Genomic DNA, 20,518 nt, shown 5'->3' with positions numbered 1-20,518 from the left:
ACAAAGAGCCAAAAAAGGATTCTCCTCATTGAACTGAAATAATTTATCACGTAACGTGCAAATACATTAACATTTCCTTCAAAATGATATCTCAACACCACAGAATTTACATAATAGTCAAATAAACACATCAGTGTAACCTTCACATCCTTCTGTATCATTAAAACAACATTACACAGTCCACGACTTTCCGCTGTTTGTTCTTATACTCCTAATGTTAGATGGTGGCTGAAAAATGTTTTTGGACACTTGAATGAATGTCACTGTATTAGACAACACACAGTCACAGCCTGTTATTTTACACTACATCAAATGAAATAATAAATAAAATATACCTCAGTTTATAGGTGATACCCCCCAAAAAAGCTCTACACTCTTAAAATTCACTACCAATTTGGGCTTCTTTTCCGTGAACAGTTTTTAAAAGAATCATAGTTTAGTTTAAATACATTTGAAAAATCTAAGGAACCTTGTTCTGATACAAAGAGCCTTTTGTGCATTTGAGAGATTACCTAAATGTCAAAGGTTTTTTATGGAACCATAGATGTCTATGAAGAACCTTTATTTTTAAGAGCAACATTTATTTGATATTTTGGATCTAAGGCAATGACATTCAGGCAGTTTTAAGTGTGAATTAAGTGTAAAAATACTTTGGGGACACTGTGCATTATTAAGAAATGAAAGAAAACATAAAACAAAAACTCTTTGGTTGAAAAAGTTTCGAAAGTTTTTCATTTTTAAACATATTGAATCAACACTGCCGATGTTGGCAAGACAGTATTAGCTGAAAAAAGCGGCAACATTCTTTTTATTTTAAAACTAATAGTAAAGAAAAATACATATTAAAAACAACAACAAAAAACAGATTGCATCACTGATTTTCATTCTTCATTGTCTGGCCACTCTCTGAAAGAATATTGAGATGTTTTTGTATTTAATTCTCTAAATGGTCACATCATCTCATAACCGACTTCAGGAAACTGAATGTTTACATAAATGTGTGTATGCAAACTCTAGCAGCTTCTCTGTGAAAAACAATTCAGTTTCTGCCTCATGCCAAACCCTGAGTCTGTGAATGTGTGTGTGTGTATATGAGAGAGAGCCTGAGATTTTTATATCCTTTTACGCTACATTCTGCATGAGTTTGGCAGTGAACCATTTTGACCCATTAGCCACTACCTAGTGCAAATAAAAGCTCTCCAACAGGGGTGTAAAAGTACAGAGAAATTTTACTCAAGGTCAAGGCTTGTTTTTTTTTTAAGGTAATACACTGCCCGGCCAATACAAGATCTTGAAAACTGATGGACCTCTTGATGGAAATAACTTCACATTTGTTTCCATCAAGAGGTGCATCAATTTTTGGTCAAGATCTTGTAATGAGTCCAGCGCTCTGTAAAGTCTCCTCCAGCACATCCCAAAGACTTTCAATGAATTTCAGGTCTGGACTCAGAGGAGCCAATTCATGTGTGAAAAATTATTCTTCATGCTCCCTCACATCCATTCTTTAACCGTTTGAGCTGATGAATCTTGACATTTTCATATTGGAACATGACCATGATTCATCTTCCTCCATCAAAAAGGGTTAAAGGAACTGTTGTCAGAAATAAAACTAGCTAGAAAAATAATAATTAAGGCTGAGTACACACAGTACTCAGTTAAAACAAACTGTATATTCTGAAACCCATCTCAAGTGATGTTGGCATATCTTATTTTAGTTAATCCCGCCTATAAATAATCCAAACGGACTAGTCAGATGTTGTTGTGGTCAATCACATTTAACAATTAAATGGATTTGGATGTTTCAAATAAACGTTTTTTATATATATATTCAACAAAATGATTTGTTAGCTCAATAAGCCAAAAAAAAAAAAAAATAATAAAAAGGGAAGACTTTCTGAAAATTGGCTTTTGGAAAGATTTAAACCATGATAATGCAAATGTTTGTATTTTGATGCGCTACATTTAAATGATTTTTGCATGTATTCCATTTCAAAAGAAGTCTAAGTACTATAGATATATGTCCTAAAATAATACTTCAAGTAAAATGACTCCAGTACTTTACACCCCTGGCCTCCAATAACATATTCAGCAGCAAAGCAGAAGTTGGGTGGCATTTTATTGCCAGTATTTTTTTTACACAATAACACACATAAACACACACAACAGCACCTATCTTATCTCATGGTTGTATCTGGAAATGGAGAAAAATTCCCCATACAGTAATTCATTCCTGCAGGTAGGGAGTTTTTCAGCCACCTAGTCTCTTTCCTTTAGGGAAGTTTTGTCATGTGCTAATGGTACATGTAGTCATGTGATCATAAACTACATGGGCAAAAACATGCAGACAATGTTGGAATATGAAAGCAGGGATTTGTTCCCATTTAGAAACTGGCAGATTGCACGCTCCTGCTAGTAATATGTGTAGCTGAAATGTCCAAGTTGTTAAGAATAGGGTGTCCACATACTTTTGTCAACGTAGTGTACTTTTTAATGCCCAGGAGTTCCAGTTATTAAAGTTGTTCGTTTTCCAGGTGGTCCAGATGGACGTCAGAAGCGAGCCACTTCAGCGAGGCTGGGCACTGTTCCCTGATCCAGATGCAGGTGGTGCAGTCCTGTGTTAAAACTGGCACACAGGAGACTGCTGGAGTCACACGGAGCCAGAGACACCAAAGGCCCTGAACCGTCCAGCGTTAATGTGTACAAACATGCTGAAGAGAGAATATGGAGGACACAAGAATCAAACCATGTGGATTTAAAGCTAATATGGCAAAAAAAAATTTTTAAACTATTTGTTTCTGAAAGGAATACGTAAACTATGGGCCAGATTTACTAATCAGGGAAATTAGCGAAAGAGTGCAATTCCAAAAAAGCGCAGATGAGAGTGGAAAGTTCTGCGCTTGATCCACTGATGACAAATTAGCGTCCGGTTTAAGAAATGCTTTTTTTGGCTGTAAATAACGGCGCAAATCCTAAAACATTGACTAGCGTAAACCTTAGCAAATCAACTTGCATGATTCATTTAAATCAGGGGTCTTCAACTAAAATTGCTTGGGGTCCAGTAAATAAACCTTCCTCACTGGCCGAGGTCCGGACAATTATATACCTAAAACATGAATTGATGTCTTTTTGCCAGACTAAAGAAATTAGTGTAGATTAAAAAAAAAAAGTGTCTTTATTGAACAAAATATAGTATGTTCTTATATAGATAAACATGCCTTTTCATATTGTAAGAGCAATAGTTAATCCTTTGATAAATGTATCTCATTTTGAGGTTGTTCTGTTTAAGTTGCATACAAAATATCTAATTCAACCAGTAGCCATGTCTGACAAAAAATGATGAATGAAAAAATGCCTTCATCTCTAAATCTGTACTGAAAATACATTAATTTCAACATTACTAGCCACTAAAGTGCTTTTTCTGCTGAACTGATAAACAGTAACAATCAATGAACACAAACTCTCCTGGTTAAAAAACAAAACAGAAATCTCTTATATATATATATAACAGAAATAATTTTATGTTCATTCACATGTATAGTCTCTACCTAACTAAATGTAGGCTATCTTCAGCACAGCTCTCTCTGTGCTTCAAATTGCAATGGTAAAAAATCATTAGAAATATTATCCAGAAACACAAACAGGTAAAAATAAAGTGCCACCAGTGTTGGAAAAATAAAAAAAAGGCAAGAAACATTTTATCTCTTTAGTTCAACTGTTCCTTTAAATCCAGAAAAACGTAAATAACCTGAAATAACGTTTCGAAAGGCTGAGCTGAGAAAGACGGAATGGTGTGCAAACTCACCCGTTAACATGGGAGCCGAAATAAAAACGGACACGCCACGAGCTGCATGATTTATTAAATGTATATTATATTTCCCTCAAATCATCCATGTACATACATACTTATTTCACCCTGTGCTAAGGTACACCCATCGTACAGTTCTTCTGTCAGAAGTCGATTCAAAACTGAGCTCGCGCATATGTGTGCGTCTGGTGTGAGATACCTGAGACGCACGCGGAGCTGAGCTTCGCGTCTGGTGTGTGCGACCCCTTTAACTGTCAACGCAACCGTGGCAGCATAGGAAAAAACGGTTCTACTGAGCTGCCTGATATAAATGTGATTATTTGTTTTATTTTTTAATTTTTTAAATCGCATTTGGCATTTAGTTATTTCATTACGTCAAAAGGCTTCGTGGTCCGGATGGATGCATCTCGCGGTCCGGATCCGGACCGGAGTCCGCCAGTTGGCGACCCCTGATTTAAATACTCGCTTTTGATCAATTTAATGCATCATTTCTGAATTAAAGTATCAATTTCTTTCAAATAAACAAAATAACTAGCTAATGTATTGTAATTATGTACATGTAATTTATTACTTTAAACTATACACAAATCCGGAGAAACACGGAAGTAAAGCAGCGCCGCCATTACTGCGTGCCTTGCTGCTAAGGACTTAGAGCAGCGCGTACACTAAAACACTTCTCAAATGAGGTTAATAGCTGAACAATGACTGGATTCTCTCCTCATGTCATGTTATAATAGCCTACCTTTTTTTCCTTATAAATTATTTTTTTTTTTTTTATGAATGCATAATATTATTATTATTATTTTCTCCTGTTTATATTAAGCTGCTCCCTCAGGTTATATCTTTTCTGTATCCTTTTTCGAGTGAAGTTGATTTTATGCAATGATATTTGTTTGTAAATCCTGATACTTTCAATAATAATACAAAAAATAATTAAATAAATAAACAGCAGCGCGCGGCAGTAATGCACGCTGCGCTGTGAATGATAAAGGATAAAATGAACGTAAAGAAAACCACTAAAAGACAGAAAATAATTCAAACATACGTGCCCATTACAAAGGGACTTAGTCACAATTAGACAAATATGAAACGATCAGTTACGAGAAATATGGCCTTATTAAATCAGCACGTAAACTTGCGTGACCTACCGATGTGCTCATGCATGTGTTCACAAGATGCAAATAAATAGCCACGACCAGTTGTAGCAATAGAATAGCCTACATGTTCCTACAGGTATAAGATTATTTTATTAATCATGGCATGCGATGAGCGTCAGAACCATACAGGGCATGCGTTCCGGATGGATTGGCCAGATACTGCATCCTACCATCACAGATCAGCCGCTGCGTATGAATCAATGGTGTCGTGAGGTTTTCAGGCAGTGAACTCGTACCATGTCAGTAACAATAGAGACAGCTACAAAGTTAAATTAGTGTAATTGTGACTTAAAGTCCCTTTGTAACGGACACGTATGTTTTAATTATTTTCTGTCTTTAAGTGGTTTTCTTTACGTTCATTTGATCCTTTATCATTTACAGCGCGTCGTGCATTACGTTACTGCCGCGCGCTGCTCTAAGTGCAGCATAAGAGAGTCCTCATAACTGTTTGTTATTTCATGTTCTTAAAACGTGTTTGTGTAAAACAATTCTGTGATCACGGAAATCAGGACCTAATATTAGCAATACAGCCCATGATGACAGTGTTCAGTTTTATTGCTGTCTTACATTACATTTGGCAGATGCATTTTTACATTAATACAGCCTGTTGTCAATAAATTACCTTTATCTGTAAGTGTTGGCCACTGCCTGACATCTTCTACCCAATGTTCCCTTTCACCAGACATTTTATTTAATGTGCAGGATCTGTTTTCATTGAAATGTCATTAGAGGACACCGGCAAGTGTCACACCGTCACGCACCTCACAGGCACGCAGTAATGGAGGCAGACAAGATGGCAGCGCCCATAAAGTTCGCGGCGGATGTGTGTATAGGCCCTATTTTAATGATCTGGTCTGAAGCGCATGGCGCAGGTGCACTTTGGGTGTGTCCGAATCCACTTTTGCTAGTTTAATGATGGAAAAACTAGTTTGTTCCCCAGGCTCATGGTCCGAAAAGGTTGTACTTATAGTCTCTTAATGAGTCATGGGTGTGTTTTGGGCGTAAGGCAATAAACCAATCAGAGTCTCATCTCCCATTCCCTTTAAAAGCCAGTTGCTAAAACCAGTAGCAAATTCGATATTTACATGGCAGAATTTGTGAGTGGAAAGACTGAATGCTTTTCTACTGAGAGGAATCCTTTTATTTTTAATATTTAAAATGTTTGTGCGTCCTTGTGTGTGTAATAAGCAAAGTGTACAAATATGCACCCGCCTATAGGCGCATATTACTAACACACCCTTTAAATAACACAAAAAATACAGCATTTTCACTTGCCTCAAAATAGCAACACACAATGCGCCTTAACACACCTGGTTTTCAGACCAGCACTGCCATGGGCGAACAGATGGGCGTGAGTGCATTTGTTATTTAAACAATGTGGCACTGGATGTGAAAATGATAACTGTGTCAGGCTGAAACAAGCAAAAAAACACTTGGCGTATAATAGGGCCCTATATATTTATGTATACTATATCATTTTTGTTTGCATTTCTAAGCTAAGTAATGTGGCATGTATTTACATATTTATATTATTTATTTAAATATACGCCATCCAAAAGAGATGGGTTTCTCCTAGCCTAGAAATCTAGACGCACCCTAGCGGCAGCAAATTGAATCTGCCCGCAAGTGTCGTCTAGCAACTACCTTCTGAGCTGTATTCCCCTAACTCTTGCCGGACCAATCACATTGTGTATAGAGTCAGTGGGCGGGGCCATAATGACGACGACCGAGTTGCGTTTGCGTGCTTCTAGTAAACACAGAAACTGGCGAACGGCGGTCTTTCGAATCAGCTTTGACCGCGATTCTGGAAGACTTGGAGTTAAGCTTTTCTCTGAGAAAAGAACGGCACTGAAGTCATTCTTAAAAAGGGAAGATGTGTTCGGAGTTTTGCTGACTGGATAGGGCGAATGTTTAATCTATCAACAAGCTCTGCTTCACCTTTGTTGCTCTGGTTGGTTGTAGCGCTATCCTATCACGTGCAGAGGGAGTTTGAAAGACAACCGTTTATCCGCCCCTCGGATTGAGCCCTGTCAATGGTGAGTTTCCAGACCAAACATCTTGATGTGGGTCTGGCTTGTCAGGCTAGGTTTCTCCAGCTGAGTAACTTAACAGTTTTTTGACTTGTCTTCCAAAAACATGAAGCTAATCCTCGTGTTTAAAAAAACAGAATACAAGTGCATATGTGTGCCTGTTACCTGCAGTGTTTTGATCCCATATTTTTACGGAGCTGTCATACGATGACGACGCCACAAGGGCAGGACACCCAGGACGGGGAGGCACAAACACGCAGCACGCTGTGCTCTGCAGGTGTCCTCTGTATTCGGCCACCTTACAGCCGGGCTGTCTGAGGTCCCACAGCTATACACAAGCAGAAACACACAAACATATAAATTTATGCACAGCTGTGTCCTGGCAGTATCCGTACACACACTCACCGTGGCCTCGCAACCTTGCCCACTGAAACCGTTGCTGGACGACAGCAGGTGGTAACAGTTGGAGCTAATGTCACAGTGTGTCTGAATGTACTGCTTTGCCGGAAATGTGTTAGTCACCTGCCAGGTACGACTATCCCACACCCTGAGACAGACAATACAATCAAAGCACTAACAAAGTCAAGTTGTCAAGTTCATTTTTGTTATACACATTTTTTCAAAGAAGCTTTACATTAAAATAAAGATAGTCGTATTTAACAGATTAGAGCTGTGCAACAATATATGGTTACACTTTACTTTGACGGTCCACTTTAGGCATCATCAATGTCAACTAACTCTCATACCCTAAGAAGACAGTTAGTGTTAGGATTAGTAGGATAAGCTGACATGTAGTTGCAAAGAGTTACTTATATTCAGTAGAGTGAGCAATCAAGCTGCTGAGATTTGCTATATATTTATATATCATGTTACATGAGCATAGTGAAAAATCATTATAAAGTATTTAATAATCTTATTTATGTTCATTTCAACATTTACTAACACATTAAAATCAAAAGTTGTTTCCATTAATATTGTTTAATGAACATGAACTAGCAATGAACAGTTATATTTTAATAATGAACAAATATTTAAAATACTGTATCCAGTGATTTGCTCATTGTTTGTTCATTTTAGATATTTTAGATTACACAAAGTTGACTAATGGGACCTTATTGTAAATGAACAGATGCATTTTTTAATGAACAGTTACGTGAACTAAGATTAAAAAATGCGGTAACAAAATAATTGCTCATTATTAGTTAATTTTAGTGAATGCACTAATGTTAACTAAAGGGACCTTATGTAATGTAAACTATATCATCACACTGTGTTTATTTTTGTTCCCCAAAAATAAACAATGTGTTTTCATCATCCAATGATATAGTTTACATTTTACGCTGATAAACGATCACGTAGCTTGTCATTTGTTTAGCAATTATTTCCAGAGAAACAGATCTCTGCAAACAATGACTGCACACCAACGTAATGGATCATTTAACATATCACGATCTTCTGACCTGATAGTTTTGTCTTCTGAGGTTTGGACAATAGATGAGCTTCCTGGTACCCAGCACACATGGGTCACCTGAAACAGAGGGCAACAGGATAAGACACATTCATATTCAAAGACTAACAATAAAAATCATGCCCAAGTAAGAAATAATTGACATTGAGTGTTGAATTATTAGACAATTAATGTACATGTGGTAATGTGTTCATGAAGTGGTTTCCTTGTCTCAAGACTTGTTCAGATGTTTTATTGAAAGACATTTGCCTGGTTTTTGTCCTTAAAAAAGCTCTTGTGTAGGAATAATTTCTTACGCATCTCATCCCAAACCTTCACTGCTAATACCAAAATGTCATTTTAGAGCTAGTAACAAAGGCTTGAGCCATTGACATGCAGATTAAAGCAGTTATTAGAGAGAGTTTGATAAATGAATTACCTGCATCTGTGTCTCTCAATAGTGTTCGAAAGTAGCGTCTCTACTAATAGCCAAGCTGTAAGTTTAACTGCTTCAAAAACAGCAACGTTACTACCTCGCTTGTCACTACTGAGAAACATCATTGACGTCACTGTATCTATTTTATTGATTAAGTTGCAGGGCAGCACTGACAACAAGTTTCTGTGCATGTAAATGTTTCCGTCAGTATGTATATGCTGAATGTGTACGTAAGAGAGCGAGAGAGAGAGAGCGGAAGAGAGAGAGCGTACGTTCAAGTGTCCATGACATAACATAATTCTGTTGGGAAAACATGACAAATAGCTTGTTATTTGTAATCTACTGCTGCTTGGTCAGTGTCTGTGGGTTTTGGTTCATTTGCTGTGGAAGTCTGTAAGAAACTTTGCAAATGCTGAAATCATTTGGTGAAGTGATATGGAACTGTACAGTAGTGCAGTCAAAACCTGCCTGGAACTACTTTACCTGTGCGTTAACTGGAAAATAATTTCACACCGTAGAACATTCGTCAACCAATCAGAATCAAATATTCAACAGCCCCATAGTATAAATAATAGCTTGTACAAGCACAAGAATCTTAGAACATAAAAATGTGTCAATTTCTAAAAACTGTCTTTTCTAACCAGGTTACGTGAGATGGTGTTTGTCTGCAGACATTCTCCCGACTCAATGTCCCAGAGGCGCATGGAGTTATCCCGAGAGCCCGTGCACAGCTTTGTGCCATCTAAAAGAAATAAATAAATAAAAAACACATTACAGTATCGTGTTTGAGATTTTGTGCATGTTGCATGTTATCGTTTGAGCGTTTGTTCACCTGGGCTGACCACTACCCCATTAACTACGAGTTCATGGCCACAAAACTCCTGGACGGGTTCTGTATCTCGACCCAAATCCCACATCAGCACCGACTTATCCCGGGATGCACTGAAGATTAATGAACTTCCTTTAAAACAACACAACTAAAGGAAAAAAGAGAGATTTATATTGTACACAAATATACATATATGTGTGTGTGTGTGTGTATATATATATATATATATATATATATATATATATATATATACACACACACACACGCATACACATTACTATTCGTAATGTTTTTGAAAGAAGTTTCTTCTGCTCATCAAACCTGCATTTATTTAATCAAAAATACATTTTTTTTTATATTGTGATATATTATTACAATTTTTAAAAATTGGTTTTCAATTTATTATACTTTAAATTATAATTTATTCTGTGATGCAAAGCTACTTTTTTTTTTTCATAACCTGTGATACTTTTTTTGTGATACTTTGATGACTAAAAACTAAAAAAAAAAAAAAAAAAAAAAAAAAAGAAAAAAAAGAGGAAATTGTTTTAAAAATATAAATCTTTTGTAACAACAATATACACTACTGGTCAGTAATTTGGGGTCATTCATTTTTTTTTCCATTCTTTTTTTTAAATAAATCAATAATTTTATTTAGCAAGGATGTGTTAAATTGATAAAAATTGATAGTAAAGGAGATTTATATTATTTGAAAATATGTTTTTATTTTGAATAAATGCAGTTCTTTTGAACCTTTTATTCATCAAATATATTAGGCAGCAGAACTGTTTCCAACACTCATAATAAATCAGAATATTAGAATGATTTCTGAAGGATCATGATCACTGAAGACTGGAGGAATGATCCTGAAAATTCAGCTTTGCATAATTAAATGATAATTTAAAGTATAATAAATTGAAAACCAAATATTTTAAATAGTAATAATATATCACAATATTAAAAAAAAAATCAGTATTTTTGATCAAATAAATGCTAGCTTGATGAGCAGAAGAAACTTCTTTCAAAAACATTACAAATAGTAATGTGTCCAAACTTTTGGCCTGTATATGTATGTATATATATATATATATATATATATATATATATATATATATATATATATATATATATATATATATATATATATATATATATATATATATATATATATATAATATATATATATATATATATATATATATATATATATATATATAACCAGTTTGCTTGTTCTTTGCTTCATCACTGTGTGCAAAATATATAAAAGGTACACTACGTAACTTTTGTTCAAAATTAACAATCCATCATCAATCCTTGTTCCAAAACTTGTTTTTGTCTTAGCCTTATTCACTATGTTCTTTTAGAAATAGTTTGAATGAAAATTGCATGAAATTGCGTACATACTATACGTCACTATGTCATATCAGTAAATAGAGAAAAGTTAGATGTGTGTCTACGGCTACTTTGATGTGTGACTGGTGTGGATGTTGCATAGGCTAGTTGTCACAACGAGCGAGAACGGTTGACATGGAGCAGCTTAACCTCCAACCTCTGAGGGAATCACTCGTTTTAAAAAAGTGCTGAACAGAGGAGTTTCTTGCAAAATGAGAATGTGACAGAGCTTGTAATAAAACAAGAATCAACATTGGTGTGGCTTTTCTGAGATAGTAATTTATTACTCAACAGGTGAGTAAGGTATTTTAATGAACACATAAACTGCCATATGTAGCTCTCTAACAGAGTTCATTGTAAAGCATTATCTATTGTGAAGGCTCATTTCATTATGGTTGTTGAAGCACTGTGCTGGAATTCATTTTCAAGGAAGTACCGTGTCTATTAATGGGTAAAGCTACATGAACGTCTTCAGCTAGTCAGCTTGAGATCTTTTCCATCTAAACTGTCCGTCTCTAATAAGCCTAGTAATGAGTGTTTTATGAGCAGTAGGATAAACTATTACTCACACAGAGACGAAGCACAACCAAAACTATTTTTATATGCAAAATGCATTCAGTTTTTTTTAACTGCTAGAAGGCCAAAATTTACATAGTGTGTATAAAGTGTAACCTTGTTTATTTTTGTTCCACCAATAAAAATTGTTTCAAAACAAGTCAAAGCAGGATCCGACATTGCTCGTTGAATCTAATTAGAAAGACTTACTGTAGTTTTATTACCTTTGTAATCTCTCTGCTATGGCCCGGGAATGATTTACACAGTTTTCCAGCCTTCCAGTCATAGACAACAACAGCCTGACCACAAAACAACACAAATCACAATAAAATGCATATTTCAATCAAACATTGAACAAGATGTTATTATGACTATTGCCAGTTTATATAAAGCCTTAAATGTGGATATTGTGATTCATATTTGCGCCAAACTGCAAAAGTAGCTAGATTTTCATGCTTGCATGTTGTGTGATGTTTATATGATGTCCATAGTGGCTTATGCATGTTGCTATAGTGGTTGCTAGGTGGCTGCTTCCCAGTTTTAACACACCCCAGGTAAAAATACTTAGGAATGTACCAGCACATCTCTTGTCAATGAGCAGTATGATTTGAAGAATCATTCATGTCTATTTTACAAACAGTGAGGGACGAGTTACATGCCAAATAGAATGTGTACAACTCAACTCATTACTGCATTATAAACATATATACACACATACAATATATTCAAATGTATATATTTTAAAATTTTCAGCATCGCTACTCCAGTCTAACATTATAAAATGTCTTTACTGTCACTTCTGATCAATTTAAAGGAATAGTTCTCCCAAAAATTAAACCCCAAGGGCACGATGTAGGTGTGTTTTTTTCTTCAGTAGAACACAAATGAAGACATTACTTCCGCAGATTAAGGTAAAATACTGGCGCGATCATATATATATATATATATATACAGTCTTGTTCAAAATAATCGCAGTACAATGTGACTAACCAGAATAATCAAGGTTTTTAGTATATTTTTTATTGCTACGTGGCAAACAAGTTACCAGTAGGTTCAATAGATTGTCAGAAAACAAACAAGACCCAGCATTAATGATATGCACGCTCTTAAGGCTGTGCAATTGGGCAATTAGTTGAAAGGGGTGTGTTCAAAAAAATAGCAGTGTCTACCGTTGACTGTACAAACTCAAGACTATTTTGTACAAACATTTTTTCTTCTGGGATTTAGCAATCCTGTGAATCACTAAACTAATATTTAGTTGTATGACCACAGTTTTTTAAAACTGCTTGACATCTGTGTGGCATGGAGTCAACCAACTTGTGGCACCTCTCAGCTGTTATTCCACTCCATGATTCTTTAACAACATTCCACAATTCATTCACATTTCTTGGTTTTGCTTCCGAAACAGCATTTTTGATATCACCCCACAAGTTCTCAATTGGATTAAGGTCTGGAGATTGGGCTGGCCACTCCATAACATTAATTTGGTTGGTTTGGAACCAAGACTTTGCCCGTTTACTAGTGTGTTTTGGGTCATTGTCTTGTTGAAACAACCATTTCAAGGGCATGTCCTCTTCAGCATAGGGCAACATGACCTCTTCAAGTATTTTAACATATGCAAACTGATCCATGATCCCTGGTATGCGATAAATAGGCCCAACACCATAGTAGGAGAAACATGCCCATATCATGATGCTTGCACCTCCATGCTTCACTGTCTTCACTGCGTACTGTGGCTTGAATTCAGAGTTTGGGGGTAGTCTCACAAACTGCCTGTGGCCCTTGGACCCAAAAAGAACAATTTTACTCTCATCAGTCCACAAAATGTTCCTCCATTTCTCTTTAGGCCAGTTGATGTGTTCTTTGGCAAATTGTAACCTCTTCTGCACATGCCTTTTTTTTTAACAGAGGGACTTTGCGGGGGATTCTTGAAAATAGATTAGCTTCACACAGACGTCTTCTAACTGTCACAGTACTTACAGGTAACTCCAGACTGTCTTTGATCATCCTGGAGGTGATCATTGGCTGAGCCTTTGCCATTCTGGTTATTCTTCTATCCATTTTGATGGTTGTCTTCTGTTTTCTTCCACGTCTCTCTGGTTTTGCTCTCCATTTTAAGGCATTGGAGATCATTTTAGCTGAACAGCCTATCATTTTTTGCACCTCTTTATAGGTTTTCCCCTCTCTAATCAACTTTTTAATCAAAGTACGCCGTTCTTCGGAACAATGTCTTGAACGACCCATTTTCCTCAGCTTTCAAATGCATGTTCAACAAGTGTTGGCTTCATCCTTAAATAGGGGCCACCTGATTCACACCTGTTTCTTCACAAAATTGATGACCTCAGTGATTGAATGCCACACTGCTATTTTTTTGAACACACCCCTTTCAACTACTTCAACTAATTGCCCAATTGCACAGCCTTAAGAGCGTGCATATCATGAATGCTGGGTCTCATTTGTTTTCTGAGAATCTACTGAACCTACTGGTAACTTGTTTGCCACGTATCAATAAAAAATATACTAAAAACCTTGATTATTCTGGTTAGTCACATTGTACTGCTATTATTTTGAACAAGACTGTATATATATATGGATCGGTCGAATGAGGATCTATGTAAATGTTTCTATGATCGATTTTGACCTTCTTCGGCTGAAGTAATGGGGCTGGGGAATATTAGATGAGATTCATCTGATATGAGGTAAAAAAAATAAATACTGTTGGGTTTCTTGCAGAAACTGATTGTTTCGTGTCTTAAGACTTCAGTGTGTCGCCACGAGCCACAGGGTATCAATCAATCAATCAATCAGTTTTATTTATATAGCGCTTTTACAATGACGATTGTTTCAAAGCAGCTTCAGTGTTAAACAGGACAATATTTCAACACAATTTGATTTGGCAGTACAGTCATTCTGGAGAAAACAGTGATGTTATCAGCTCATTTCCATTTATCATATAGCGACAATGTTGGCAGATCAGTATTATAGTTTATAGAATTAAATAAGAACTAATTAATTAATTTTATTTGTATATTTAGTTGAATAACTTGGATTATAAATTTAATCACAGTGTCATCAGTGCTCAGTGTCCCCAACTGAGCAAGCCAAGCCAAAGGCGACAGTGGCAAGGAACCAAAACTCCACCAGGGCATGATGGAGAAAAATAAACCTTGGGAGAAACCAGACTCAGTCGGGGTGCCAGTTCTCCTCTGGCCTATCCGGTTGTTAAGGCTGACGTCACACGTCAGCGCTTCCGGGTCCAAACACTCTATCTTATACCACATGAAAAACTACACACGGTGCTAATATACACACACAATGTGGTGTAAGACTACAAAAAAGTTATAATAATAACCTTATTCTCCATACAAAATTACAGATGGCCAGACAGTGATTAATCTTTTATAAATCGTTAAAATATTAATGTATGTGACGCTGTGACCATAGAGACTGTTGTGACTAGGGATGGGTACCGAAAACCGGTATTAAACGGGCCCCGGGGCTGAATTTTGAAAGACCGTTGTATCGATAAGCTTTGACGTTATCGGTTCTGCTGTCGGTACTTTTGAAAATACACGTGACGAGAGAGAGAGAGAGAGAGAGAGAGAGAGAGAGAGAGAGAGAGAGAGAGAGAGAGAGAGAGAGAGAGAGAGAGAGAGAGCTCCGCAAACGACAGCCGAGGACAGAACCAAACATTCAAACATAGCCTGGTTACACTTTAGATCTGTGATAGTCTGCTTTTATTTTAGATTTTGTCTTCCAAAGATTATAATAATAATATTTATGTCTAGCCCAACTTGATTCCCTTTGCAGCAGTAGCCTACGCTGTCATTTCTCCATAAAACTCAAACGTAATGACAGAATCAGCATGATCAGTGATTGTTGTAAAATACAGTCTAGCCACTGTTGGTAAATTGTGGGACGCGTTTAATAATAAAAAGAGCGATTAAATGCACAAAAATGTGCGCAAGAGATTGTTCCCAAGTCGACGCGCGCGCTCCGAAACAGCCGCAACGAGACGAGCAAATTACACTTTCGGTTTCATACTCGCGTCTAAACGATCAAATGTACACAAACATCTATGTCAAAATGACCGGCTTGGAGAGTCTCTTAAACACAACACAGTTTGTGTCTAAAATGGACGTAGTTATTATGGATATAGTCGGGACTCGGGAGAAAGTGTAGTGCATCTGCCTATTATCAGTCGCCTATAGATCTGCACATCTGTCTTAAAGAGGCAGTGGTGTAAATAAACATGCTGATGAATAACTGCGAATTAAACAACCAAATGCAAAGAGAAAATCCCTCACAGCTCTTGCATGAATAACTTCAGCTTTAATAAGCATTAATTTGGCTATTTATGATGAACAGTGTTATTTTACATTTGATTAGTAGAATTCTTCCTGAAATGAAAGCACTGCATGTGTAGGCTGTGTATTTTTGTTAATTGTGTGTGTGTGTGTGTGTGTGTGTGTGTGTGTGTATGTATGTATGTATGTATGTATATATATATATATATATATATATATATATATATATATGTATATATATATATATATATATATATATATATATATATATATATATATATATATATATATATATATAATCTCAAAAAGTACCGATAAGAATACCGTTAAAGTACCGGACCGATAAGCAGTATCGGTAAGAGTAGTAATACCGTTAAAACCTTAACGATACCCATCCCTAGTTGTGACTGTAAGTATTTAAAATGTTTAACTTTTTTAAACGTTTGATGTTTAATATGAATAAACAGCGCTCATAAACGTGAGTCAATGGCATTCTCAAGTGAAACGAGTTGAGGCTTGGACCCAGAAACGGCGTTCCTTACGTCATGACTTAACAAGCGGATTATTAAACAGTGTATAATTATTATTCGGGCAACCTTACAGGTCAGAAATCATATTAGATCGGAATATTCAAACTTTCTGGGTATCACCCAAGAGACGGGTTTATTTAGGATGGTCGATTACACTAGAGTTAGCCTAGAAATCTAGACGCACCCTAGCGGCAGCAAATTTAATCTGCCCGCAAGTGTCGTCTAGGAACTCTCAATACCCTTCTGAGCTGTATTCCCCTCACTCTTGTCGGGCCAATCACATCGTGTATAGAGTCGGTGGGCGGGGCCATAATGACGACGGCCGAGTTGCGTTTGCGTGCTTCTAGTAAACACAGAAACTGGAGAACGGCGGTCTTTCGAATCAGCTTTGACCGCGACTCTGGAAGACTTGGAGTTAAGCCTTTCTCTGAGAAAAGAACAAAGAACGGCACTGAAGTCATTCTTAAAAAGGGAAGATGTGTTCTGAGTTTTGCAGACCGGATACGGTGAATGTTTAATCTGTCAGCAAGCTCTGCTTCACCTTCGTTGCTCTGGTTGGTTGTAGCGCTATCCTATCGCGTGCAGAGGGAATTTGAAAGACAACCGTTTATCCCGCCCCTCGGATTGAGCCCTGTCAATGGTGAGTTTCCAGACCAAACATCTTGATGTGGGTCTGGCTTGTCAGGCTACACTAGAGTATGAATACTTGAAAGATCGGAGTTATTGCACCGGAGACGGGTTTATTAAGGATGACGTGCCGGTGAGACAAATTAATATAGATTCGTATGTCTGTGTGTTTTTTACTCTCATAGTAACTCTCATTGAAATACAATCCATTGACATGCATTATACGAGCTACGGATGGAGTTAAAAATCTTCATTTGTGTTCTACTGAAGAAACAAACACATTTACATCTTGGATGCCCTGAGGGGAAACAGATACAATTTTTTAATTTTGGGTGAACTATCCCTTGTGTCCTCATTTTTTAAAAATAAAATAAAAATCTTTTTGAACCCAACATTTTCAATAGTAGTTATATTTCAATGAAAGATTGATTTGCCACATTCTTTTATTAATTATTTATGTGTGAACAAAGAATGTGGTGACATGAAGCTATAGCACAATGTAGGAAATTGAGACGTCAGGGAAAACAGTAAAACAGTTATGCAGACAGTCTTAATGTCATTATACAAATATATTTGACCACAGACCATGCTTGCTGCCTTTGACCATGCTGCTTTTGATCAATCAGAATCACGTATTCCACAGAGCTGTAATATTCAAGATTTAAAAAGGTGTTCACGTTACTATGAGCAATAAAGCACTGTTAATAATGCTTTACAAAAATACAGAAGTCCATTGAGACCATAACATGTTTACGTAATTTATGCAATGATAGTAACTAAAGAGTTTACAGTAAATTAGTTAGTTAATTAAGGGTTAGTTAATTTACACCACCGTTATTTTAGAATTAATTACATATTATTATAGTACTTATTCATTCATTTTTCAGATCAAATTTTATTTAGTTTTAATAACTGTTAAAATGTCTTATTGTTGTAATTTTGATTTCAGTTTTAGTAATTAAGTACTTACACTTTCAGTTATTAACTTTCTCTAAAAACATACATTTTCATTATCTCAAAGTTTTGTTTTTTAAATTGTCATCTAATATTTATATATTTGATTTGATTTCAGCTAACAATATTGCTTCAGAATAAATTATATTTACAACACATGCACAAAAACTTTTTAAAGTGAATGACTGATTTACTAGTCTGAAGGACAAGCACATGAACATGCTTAATGTTGAGCCCTGGAAACAATAACTTTATATATGGCGCACTGTGTGTTTGTGTTTCATTTTTTTGTATTTAATTTAATTTTGTTTGGGCAAGAATTTCATTATTTTACTCAGAGAAAAATGCGGAATTATGCAACAGGCATTATACAGCACAGTGCCTTCACAGAGTTGACCTATTTCGTGCTATAGCCGATATGCCAATGATTGTAAATGGATTAAAAAAAATTGGCCAGTACATATGGGCAGACGGTAAATCTCTACAATTTGTAAAAGTTTACTTTACAATAAAACTGATTACACGAATGATTCACTTTGTTTTATAATTAACACTACTGTATAATTTAACTTTGAAAAGAATTCGATTCAGTTTTAACTTTATTATCAGTCGGCAACAATAACCAACAGGGCAAAGCAAAGGGTCATTTGTTTTTGCATTTCCTTCGGGCGCTGAAGCAATTACTTCACCTTTGACATCCAATGCCGCAACATCTGTTAAACTCAACCCCCCCCCCCCCCCCCCCCTTCCCATTCAATGCTTCTCCAGCTCACCTGGTCATGCCCCCCTGACACGCACAGGTCAGAGGTCAGGCTGACGACACAGTTGATGGCACCTGTGTGAGCGGGTTCATACTGCACTACCTGGGGCACAAGTGCATTCTCCGCACCCTCTTTGACCCTGTCAAGGGGATAACAACAACAGAGCCTCAGTGACCATAACCTCATCACAAGCATCTGTCAAATCGTTATTGCTCATCATATCTCACTTGTAAAGGTCTGAGCGCCGCCGGAACTTGCTCTGTAGTTTGCCCATGTTTGTATGGGTGCCCGATCACCTGATATCAGGAGGCCTTTCTCATCTCACCACGTTGCAAGCCATCTACAGACTCTTTCGGGATCTGAGAGAATTACAGTCGTTGTTTTTTTTTTACACATTGAAGAAGACATCAGTCCCTGGCAACCTCACAAGGGAGCTATTAGCTGCCAAGAACAGATGCTGATGTTGTCTCTAGCATAAGCTGGTAATCAGTTATGTACTGGGTTCAGTTATGTATGGGCACAGCTTGCTTCTGAGAGCTACAGGAAGACAGGGAGGGCGACCTGAATCCTATTAAGTGCATTAGTTCCTCATCGCATTAGGTAACAAGAAAGATGCAATATGGCAATATTTGACCAAACCAAAATCTCCAGTAGACATCTTCTGCAGTAAACATTCATATGCAATTAACCAGCTAAATAAATGCAGACATTCCCATATAGGTATATAGGCTAAAGCTAGGTGCCAGTGCAAGATGCATTTCCTCTTTGAAGGCAAACCAGCAAGCACTGCATGACATACATGCAACATGTCTGGCTTTTAACCCATGCATCTACTATTGAACTACATTAGACACCGGTAACGTAAAGACTTATTTTAAATTCGGTGAAGTTCGCGACAACAAAACAAAACAAAACTTACTGTCCCAAGCCTTACGACGCTAAGCCGGGTCTGCCAGTCAGTGTGCCAGTGTTATTGTGAACGTCTCGCATGTGTGTGTGATGCAGGAGCTTTCTGAAAGAACGCGAACAAAAGATTTATCGCGCATCTTGATCCGTTTCGGCTCTAAATCTTCCGCGGCTCCTCGCGCACAGCTTCTCCATGGCGTGAGAGACGCTTTCGCTGTTACCAGGCGCACGGAGGAGATCACGTGACGTGTGCACACAGGGGGCGGGGTGACATGGGCTTCAGGTCACATGGATTTTCTGAATCAAATAATTGCAAAAAACTATTATTAATTTATATACAACAAAGCAAACAACAACAACAACAACAACAATAATAATAATAATAATAATAATAATAAAAAGCAGAAATTGAAACTTAACCAAATATACTAATTTGATCAAAACAAAAAACCTACTACATCCATATATATGCACAACTATTAATCTATATACAAAACAAAACAGACAATAAAAAAAACAGAAAACGTAACTAAACAAAAATATACTAAATTAAACTAAACAAAAATATTACATTATAATATTTATCCAAATGAATATTATTATAATTATAATTAATATAATTATAATTATAATTATAATTATTATTATTATTATTATTATTATTATTATTATTAATAATAATAATAATAATAATAATAATAATAATAATAATAATAATAATAATAATTTTCAACAGTGGAAATAGTTACGAAATGCCTTCTACATTCATATATATGCACAAA

At 36.3% G+C, this 20,518-nt stretch overlaps 1 protein-coding gene across 1 annotated transcript; it reads right to left on the bottom strand.

Annotated features, from left to right (window-relative positions):
• Positions 1–28: 28 nt before the first annotated feature.
• Positions 29–19,964, bottom strand: wdr31 (WD repeat domain 31). Its single transcript, XM_067439529.1, has 10 exons — positions 19,750–19,964; positions 19,058–19,189; positions 18,843–18,969; positions 11,876–11,950; positions 9,708–9,852; positions 9,517–9,617; positions 8,453–8,520; positions 7,398–7,539; positions 7,158–7,320; positions 29–2,708 (listed from the first exon to the last, which is right to left on the bottom strand). The coding sequence occupies exons 2-10, from the start codon at positions 19,102–19,104 to the stop codon at positions 2,548–2,550; spliced, it is 1,029 nt and encodes a 342-aa protein (XP_067295630.1). The 5' UTR covers positions 19,105–19,189; positions 19,750–19,964; the 3' UTR covers positions 29–2,547.
• Positions 19,965–20,518: the final 554 nt, after the last annotated feature.

This window comes from Pseudorasbora parva, chromosome 3 (assembly GCF_024679245.1).
Source record: "Pseudorasbora parva isolate DD20220531a chromosome 3, ASM2467924v1, whole genome shotgun sequence".
NCBI classification, from domain to species: Eukaryota; Metazoa; Chordata; class Actinopteri; order Cypriniformes; family Gobionidae; genus Pseudorasbora; species Pseudorasbora parva.
The sequence above is the reverse complement of the archived record's forward strand: the minus strand, read 5'-3'. Positions and strand labels throughout refer to the sequence as shown.